Below are 10000 nucleotides of genomic sequence, written 5' to 3' on the forward strand. Positions count from 1 at the left end.
TCATAATAATCAAATTCTGTTTAAAGGAACATGCCAATTCTTTAGGAAATTTGCTTATTTGCCATCTACCCTGGAGTTAGACAAGCAGATACATACTCTTTTCTTCTCTGTGCATGCATTAGGCTTAGGGAACAGCCGCACCGTTAGCCTAGCTTAGCGTAAAATCTTTATAAAAAATTTGACATTTTCATTTTCTAAGCAGATGATTATAGTTAGTGCTCTCACCACTATCTAACTATTGTAGCGACCCTGGGATTAGGGTGATTGGTCAGCCGAGCTGTCACTCTGCACTCTACCAACCTGGGGCTGGCAGGCGATGCTAGCGAGCCCAGGGTTGGTAGAGGGGAGGGGGCAAGGGCTGACCTGTGGGAAGGTATAAGGGGTGGATAATTTTAGAATTATAGTAACTATAATCATAGTTAGATAGTGATGAGAGCACTAACTAATACTATAATATAATTAGTGCTCTCATCACTATCTAACTATGATTATAGTTATGATTAGTTTTAACATTCACTTAACGGTTAAGGTTAAGACATGAAGTTTGGGGAACTTAACATTTTTCAGAAAACATACAAATATGTAATATATTTACTTATTTATTACTCGTTTTACGTTCAGTAGAAAGCTATCCATCTGCAAGCTAGCTTAGCTTAGCACAAATTAATGGAAGTGGATACAGAGCTAGCCTAGCTGTTGGCCAAAAACACCTCTCCTGGAATTTTAAGCTAGGCTAGCTGGTCTGTGTCCACTTCCATTAATTTGAGCTGAGCTAGGCTAGCTTGCAGCCGGATAGCTTTCTACTTAACGCACAGAGAGGAGATTGGTATCTATCTTCTTGTCTGACTCTAGAAAAGACGGTAAGCACATTTCCCATGATGTTGCCATGTTCCTTCTGGCCGCCTCAGACCCGTGCCTATCCGAGCTCCGGGAGGGTCATCAAAACTAAGCAGGCTATTCGCAGTCCTCGCTCCACAATGGTGGAATGAACTCCCCACCAGTCAGGACAGCTCAAACCGCCACATTTTACACTGTTGACTAAAAACACACCTCTTCAAACAATATCTGAAATAATATAAAATAATAATAAATAAATAAAATACTAAACCTTTTTACTATTAATTAATTAATGAATTAATTATTATGTACCCTAATAGTACGCTACTATACCTATACTCAGGGGTGCAGTGCTGGGCAAACGCGGTCAAACGGCGTTTGGCCTTCGTCACTGAGGCCGAAGTGCGCGCATCCTATTATTATGCAAAGTCTAGGTGATAAAATGACGGGAGCGCGCTTGCGCGGGCGTTTGGCCTTCGCCCATATTACGACTGCACCCCTGCTTATACTACTACCTATATTGCTAATATGTCTATACTACTATGCACTCAGAGTGTAACCCTCAAGCTCGTTTTAGTCAACACCATAACAACTGTGTAATGGTGCAGTTCCGAAAGCCGTTGCCGTTGCCTTTTCCTTTTTCAAAATAACAAATATCATTGCAATCATTTCATATTGATAAGGAACTTTTTTTCAAGGGACCTCGTTCAGTCTCAAGGCTGATGGGAGTTGAGCCTGTGAGCGCGAAGGTTTACAGTGTTTGTTTTGTCTGGAAGAGAGATAATAAATGTTTCTTGTAGAACTGGGGATTGTTTTGGAGAACCGTGTTTCCTACACTCTCACAAAGGATGTGTCGTAAAAACATTTGGGTTTAGAAGTTGGGACCGACACGCTTCTTGTGACTTTATATAAGATAATATTAGCAACACGTATCAACGGTTTACACAGTTTTGTGCGCTACGTTGTTGAGGCTGTCGAGCTATTGAGCGTGAGAAGTACAAATTTATTGGTAATCTATTGATAATGTCTCCCAGTATACTTAGTCAGATCACAAATGATTGCATGCAGCCTATTTTGAGTAGAGTATAGGAAATTATCATTTATTCATTGCCACCCTTGTTGAATGACCTGCTAAAGTGACACAACATGAATCGTGATTATTCTGTGAGTGGGCTACATATTGCATTTTGGAGGATTTCCTACATTGCAGGAACAGAGAGCAACAGTGTGTATGCAGGGACTAACATGGGTTTAACCCTTTCACTGCCGCACTAGCAAACGGTTAACCCTTTCACTGCGACAATACACAGAATGTTAACCCTTTCACTGCCGCACAACAGCCGGTTAACCCTTTCACTGCCGCACTACAGAAGGTTAACCCTTTACTGTCACACTACCGACGGGGGTTAACCGTCGGTAGTATGCTAGTAAAGGGTTAACCTTCTGTAGTGCGGCAGTGAAAGGGTTTAGACAGAGAGCAGCAGTAGTGCTATAAGGACTAACAGGGTTTGAAACAGAGTAGTAGTGTTATAGGGACTAACAGGGTTGAAACAGAGAGCAGTAGTAGTGATATAGGGACTAACAGGGTTTGAAACAGAGAGCAGTAGTGATACAGGGACTAACAGGGGTTGAAACAGAGAGCAGTAGTGATATAGGGACTAACAGGGTTGAAACAGAGAGCAGTAGTGATACAGGGACTAACAGGGTTGAAACAGAGAGCAGTAGTGATATAGGGACTAACAGGGTTGAAACAGAGAGCAGTAGTGATACAGGGACTAACAGGGTTGAAACAGAGAGTAGTAGTGATATAGTGACTAACAGGGTTGAAACAGCGAGCAGTAGTGATATATGGACTAACAGGGTTGAAACAGAGAGTGATATAGGGACTAACAGGGTTGAAACAGAGAGCAGTAGTAGTGATATAGGGACTAACAGGGTTGAAACAGAGAGTAGTAGTAGTGATATAATGACTAACAGGGTTGAAACAGAGAGCAGTGGTAGTGATATAGGGACTAACAGGGTTTGAAACAGAGAGCAGTAGTGATACAGGGACTAACAGGGTTTGAAACAGAGAGCAGTAGTGCTATAAGGACTAACAGGGTTGAAACAGAGAGCAGTAGTGATATAGGGACTAACAGGGTTGAAACAGAGAGCAGTAGTGATACAGGGACTAACAGGGTTTGAAACAGAGAGCAGTAGTGCTATAAGGACTAACAGGGTTGAAACAGAGAGCAGTAGTGATATAGGGACTAACAGGGTTGAAACAGAGTGTAGTAGTGATATAGGGACTAACAGGGTTGAAACCGAGAGCAGTAGTAGTGATATAAGGACTAACAGGGTTGAAACAGAGAACAGTAGTGATATAGGGACTAACAGGGTTGAAACAGAGAGTAGTAGTGATATAGGGACTAACAGGGTTGAAACAGAGAGCAGTAGTAGTGATATAGGGACTAACAGGGTTGAAACAGAGAGTAGTAGTAGTGATATAAGGACTAACAGGGTTGAAACAGAGAGCAGTAGTAGTGATATAGGGACTAACAGGGTTGAAACAGAGTAGTAGTGATATAGGGACTAACAGGGTTGAAACAGAGAGCAGTAGTAGTGATATAGGGACTAACAGGGTTGAAACAGAGAGCAGTAGTGATATAGGGACTAACAGGGTTGAAACAGAGTAGTAGTGTATAGGGACTAACAGGGTTGAAACAGAGAGCAGTAGTGATATAGGGACTAACAGGATTGAAACAGAGAGCAGTAGTAGTGCTATAAGGACTAACATGGTTTGAAACAGAGAGCAGTAGTAGTAGTGCTACAGGGACTAACAGGGTAGAAACAGAGAGCAGTAGTAGTGCTATAAGGACTAACAGGGTTGAAACAGAGAGCAGTAGTAGTGATATAAGGACTAACAGGGTTGAAACAGAGCAGTAGTAGTGCTATAGGGACTAACATGGTTGAAACAGAGAGCAGTAGTAGTGCTATAGAGACTAACAGGGTTGAAACAGAGAGCAGTAGTAGTGATATAAGGACTAACAGGGTTGAAACAGAGAGCAATAGTAGTGATATAAGGACTAACAGGGTTGAAACAGACAGCAGTAGTAGTGCTATATGGACTAACAGGGTTGAAACAGAGAGCAGTAGTAGTGATATAAGGACTAACAGGGTTGAAACAGAGAGCAGTGGTAGTGATATAAGGACTAACAGGGTTGAAACAGAGAGCAGCAATAGTGATATAGGGACTAACAGTGTTAAAACAGAGTAGTAGTGATATAGGGACTAACATGGTTGAAACAGAGAGCAGTAGTAGTGATATAGGGACTAACATGGTTTGAAACAGAGAGCAGCAGTAGTGCTATAGGGACTAACAGGGTTGGAACAGAGAGCAGTAGTAGATATAGGGACTAACAGGGTTGAACCAGAGAGCAGTAGTGATATAAGGACTAACAGGGTTGAATCAAAGAGCAGTAGTAGTGATATAAGGACTAACAGGGTTGAAACAGAGAGCAGTAGTAGTGATATAAGGACTAACAGGGTTGAAACAGAGAGCAGTAGTAGTGATATAGGGACTAACAGGGTTTAAACAGAGAGCAACAGTAGTGCTATAAGGACTAACAGGGTTTGAAACAGAGAGCAGTAGTAGTGATATAAGGACTAACAGGGTTGAAACAGAGAACAGTAGTAGTGATATAAGGACTAACAGGGTTGAAACAGAGAGCAGCAGTAGTGATATAGGGACTAACAGGGTTAAAACAGAGTAGTAGTGATATAGGGACTAACAGGGTTGAAACAGAGAGCAGTAGTAGTGCTATAAGGACTAACAGGGTTAAAACAGAGTAGTAGTGATATAGGGACTAACAGGGTTTAAACAGAGAGCAGTGGTAGTGATATAGGGACTAACAGGGTTGAAACAGAACGCAGTAGTAGTGATATAAGGACTAAGATGGTTTAAACAGAGAGCAGTAGTAGTGATATAGGGACTAACAGGGTTGAAACAGAGAGCAGTAGTAGTGCTATAGGGACTAACAGGGTTGAAACAGGGTAGTAGTAGTAGTTGTGCTATAAGGACTAACAGGGTTGAAACAGAGAGCAGCAGTAGTGATATAGGGACTAACAGGGTTGAAACAGAGAGCAGTAGTGATATAAGGACTAACAGGGTTGAAACAGAGAGCAGTAGTAGTGCTATAAGGACTAACAGGGTTGAAACAGAGAGCAGCAGGAACTAACCTCGTTTTATCTCAGCCTGGTAAAGAACTACTGCCGAAAGTGTCTGTGGGGTCGAATTTCCTGTGTATGTACTTCCCCTGGAAGCTGCCTGCGAACGGACCAAACTTTTCCCGAATCCTGTCGGCAAACAAGCTAGAACGTCCCGGTCATGTAGTAAATTCTTCAGGCAAAGCCGTTGCAGTGGCTTAAACGAGGAAATATTGTGCACTTCACACGTTTCTATAATTGTTTTGTCGGAACCGGAAAGCCTGTAGCCTGTACTTCCTCTACTTCCATTTAGACATTTTAGGAGGCATATCTTTACCAGCCTATACAGGGACTGACAGGGTTTGAAACAGCTACAGGTGCACAGATTAAACCGTGCCGGCGTTCTCCCTGTTTCCTGTCCAGAATGTTTGTCACGACCAAAACATGTTCTAAATAAACAATCCGTGACCTCATCAGCATGATACCAGGAATCATTTTTAGATCTGCCCCGTCTCTCTCCATCATCTCCCTAAAGTGAAGTCAGTTCACACACACACACACACACACACACACACACACACACACACACACACACACACACACACACACACACACACACACACACACACACTCACACACACAAACACACACGCGCGCGCGCGCAGGCACGCAGGCATGCAGGCACACACACACACGCATGCACGCAGGCACGCAGGCACACACACACACACACACACACACACACACACACACACACACACACACACACACACACACACACACACACACACACACACACACACACACACGCACGCACACACACACACACACACACACACACACACACACACACACACACACACAGGTGTGTGAAATGCCTTGCAGTGCTTTTCACATTCATGTTGCATGTGGAATTTCTTGTATTTCGCCTACGTGTTAGGATTTGAGTTCAAGGTATTTATTACCCTTAAGAAACACTATTACTTACATTAGTAATCAGTGAATAAATCACGTTCGCTGTGTCTGCCTGCCTGTGTCTTGTGCTGTTCTTTTTTTTTGCCTACTAGCAAACTCATTAAGGGGATGCAGACCAGAGAAAGACTTTTGTCTTGTTTACATCAGGGTCCCTCATTTTCAATTCATAATGACATTTATGACATACGCAACATACAGATATACAGATATATATCATGACATTTATGACAAACATGACATACAGATATACAGTACTGTTTCAAATGTTCCAGTCCTGTTCTCATCCTAGCAGCCTCTATAACGCTCTGTTCCAGTCCCGTTCTCAGCGGGCTGTTTCTGTACCTGTGACGAGCAAGCTGCTTTTATCGTACAAATACGATCATTATCGTACATCTAACAGTGGTGTGAAGATATTTTAGGTTCAACTTTAGATAGAAAAGAGAAGATTTAGGGCATTTGTATCAAGGTATCTCCACACGCACATACACGCACTTTACTCACAGCTGAACTGCAGAAAATGCACAATGCACATTTAACATTTTCTCAGTGTTGGAACAACACCTCATTCTGTAAAAACAATGCAACACACAGGAAAAGGCCATTTTCCCAATAGATCCATTTTTAAATAAACAAAGCGAAAATAAAAATACAAATAAAAATTATACCACTTTAATCCAATCTACAGAGGAGAAACTTTGAAAAACTTTGAAAAGTTTTTGCTATCAAACTCAAGAATAGGTGGGCGGCTAAGTGGCGCAGTGGGCAAGGCGCTCGCCACTAACGCAGGAAACGCTGGGTTCGAGCCCAGCTCTCTGCGTTGCTTCCAGCTTGGCTGGTCATTCATATAATACAATTAGTAGTAGGGGGTGGGAAAGCCGGTGGGTGGGGATCGGATATTGTGGACAGCGACTCCTACAGGTCGGTTGGTGCGCCTGTACAGCAGAATCAGGAAGTATCGGGGGCAGCGTGAGCCTCCCACGCGTTACTCCTCGCCACTGAGAGATTGCGCTGTACAGGTGAAAAGATGCGACGGCTGCCTCCTCGTGTACCGGAGGGGACACGTGATGCAAGGCTTCGTTCACATTGCAGCCGACCAGTGGGAGGCATGGTCTAGCAACGTTCGAGACAGGGGAGGGAAGAATTGGATAATACGAAAATTGGGATGGGAGAAAAATTGAAAAATGGGGAGAAAAGGTAGATAAAAAAAAATTAAAATAAAAAACTCAACAATAGTATAATGCCCCACCATGCACTCCACTGATAATAATTGCGCTCTGACAGTTAAGATTTGTATTATTTCTTTCATACTTTTTATGCATTTTAATAATTTGTTATCCCACTGCTTTATTTGTTTTATGTAAAGCACCCGGAAATGCCTCAGTGTATGAAATGTTGTATATAGTAGTAGTAGTAGTAGTAGTAGTAGTAGTAGTAGTAGTAGTAGTAGTAGTAGTAGTAGTAGTAGTAGTAGTAGTAGTAGTAGTAGTAGTAGTAGTAGTAGTAGTAGTAGTAGTAGTAGTAGTAGTAGTAGTAGTAGTAGTAGTAGTAGTGATTTATTCAGTCATCATCTCACACAATTCATTTAACAATATTTGATTTGACAGTGACTGAAAAGGTACAGACTGAAGAATAATGCTTATATATGCCTGTCCTTAACAAAATTAAGACTCCAAAACAGTATTCTAAAAAAAAAATAGCAAAAAACAGTATATATTATTCACCTTTGTATAGTTTTCAAAAATAGCTTTACAAACCATTTTCTTAAAAACCAAAAGTGAATTACTCATTCTTAACTGATAATCAGTATATCAGTATCAGTATCACTGAATAATCACCATTGTTCCACAAGTTAACCCCAATAATAGAAATACACCTCCTTTTAATCCCTTATATATATATAAGTATAAACGTCTTACTGTATCTGTTTTCACTGTGCACGCCGGCGATCTTCCCGTCCGGTAAGACCTGGAGGTGGAAGCCGATGCCCACGTTGCAGTACAGCCTCCGTATCCTCTTAATGCCCACCAGGTAGCTGCTCCCGTCCCCCCCGTTCGCCGGGTCCCGCTTGTCCCAGGGGCCCCCCGCGGCGGAGGACAGCAGGGCCCCCCAGTGATACCGCATCCTCTCCACGGTAGCCTGCACGGTGCCGTTCACCGTCCGCCGGTTGATCAAGGGCAGAGGGGCGGAGGTGCCGCACGATACAAGGAGTCCGCAGAGGAGGAGAGACGGGAGAAGGGACGTTTGACCAGACATCCCCCTGTCTGATGGACGCAACACAATCTCGTTTATCTACCTGCGCGCCCTGCCAGCTAGAGTGTGTTGAGTAAATACCAACACGTTATATATGTTTAATAAATACCAACACGTTCCCTAAACGTTTCGGGAGAAGTTGGAGAGCTCCTTGCTCCGTCTCCTATAATATGTGACTGAAACTCCTTTCCAAAGTCCTTAATTGTCCACCTGTTGCCTCTCGGGGGAGAAAATAATAATAATAATAATACATCTATTTTATATAGCGCTTTTCCAGATGCTCAAAGACGCTTTAGAAGAAACAAAACTATGTCAAAACAAAAACAAAAATAATACATGACAAAATAAAATAAACCCGACAGAATTAGAGGTCAAAAGCAAGATTGAAAAGTTGAAAGAAGACTCGCTATAGCTGCATGTCCACTAGTAAGTCCGACTCCTCGGTCTCTGCACGCAGCCTCTCCGGGTCGCTGTGGGATGAAGTGTGTCTCCTCTCTGCAAAGAGACTGTATAATAGTATAGTTGAATGAGCAGGTCTCTCGACTTCACGCCTCTTCTGGGAGTTGTGTGTGACTTTCTTCTCAGTTCGCTTCAGGTCCCATGGGCTCCTTTCCTTTGAGCCGCTGAACAAACAAACCAAACATGGCATGGCTCTAATAATTGTTCCAGCGACCATATTTATACATGTGCTGTTAGCCTGTTGCTAAATTATTACACGACGCACGCACCCCGCATGTCTCTTCTGTCTCCCTTGTCTCCCCCCCCCCCCTTCAGACCCCCCCCCCTTCTTTCTCCATTCGATCTTCATGCCCCCCCCCCCACCTCTCTGCTGTGATTCACACGCGCGGCGGGATGCTACGACGCACAGAGAGCACCGACCGCCCTCCCTCTCCCTCCCTCCCTCTCTCTCTCTCTCTCTCTCTCTCTCTCTCTCTCTCTCTCTCTCTCTCTCTCCCTCCCTCTCTCTCTCGCTCACACACGCACGCACGCGCGCGCGCGCGCACACACACACACACACACACACACACACACACACTTGTCCTCGACCCGCGCTCTCGTGCGCTCTGGAGAAGTTTGCAGGACGCGCGCGCAGGAGCGCACAGACTTAAATAAATATAATACACAGCGAGGCACAAACACTGACATTGCAATCAACTTACAACGGAGGGAGTTCAAAATGTCTTCCCCCTCAAATGTATACTCTCTTTGTAACCTCTTTTTGTACTTATAAACAGTATACTGTATATTTGTAGATCTGGTATATCATGAATATAGATGTAGCAGTAGGCCTATAGTCTATCCATGTATGTCATATATGTTATGATGAATTGAAAATGGGGGACCATGATGTAAACAAGACGAAAGTCTTTCTCTGGTCTGCATCCCCTTAACAATTGTGTGTATTGAGCCGTATTGTATTGTACCCATTCTGCAATCTGTTAATAAAATGTTCAATCAATCAATCAATTCAATACACGCACAACTAAAAACATTTTAAAGAGGCCCGTTAACCTATACTCTGCGACTGCGACACACAATACACTCCAACCTTATACTGCTATATTGTAGACATATCTAGTATGGTCAGTCAGGGACTTTTGTAATGTTCCTTTATGTTGTATTTGTTTGTTTATTTAAACCAACATGTAATCCATGAGCACTGATGATGGAGTATATGATGGATCTGTTCGTAACATTATTGTGCTTCATTGATTACCTTAAAATCTTTAATACGTTTGGGCGGCTAGGTGGT

General features: G+C 43.0%; 1 protein-coding gene across 1 annotated transcript in view; it reads right to left on the bottom strand.

Moving 5' to 3' along the window:
* LOC311245274 (fibroblast growth factor 4-like) overlaps positions 1-8250 on the bottom strand; it is a gene marked incomplete at both ends in the record, with an annotated part of 14461 nt that extends 6211 nt beyond the window's left edge. Inside the window, one exon of the mRNA XM_084335110.1 lies at positions 7914-8250. Coding sequence (XP_084191236.1) covers positions 7914-8250 — 337 coding nt within the window. The remainder of the gene's footprint in view (positions 1-7913) is intronic.
* Positions 8251-10000: the final 1750 nt, after the last annotated feature.

Source organism: Notolepis coatsorum, assembly GCF_963971535.1.
Source record: "Notolepis coatsorum genome assembly, chromosome: 18".
Classification (NCBI taxonomy): domain Eukaryota; kingdom Metazoa; phylum Chordata; class Actinopteri; order Aulopiformes; family Paralepididae; genus Notolepis; species Notolepis coatsorum.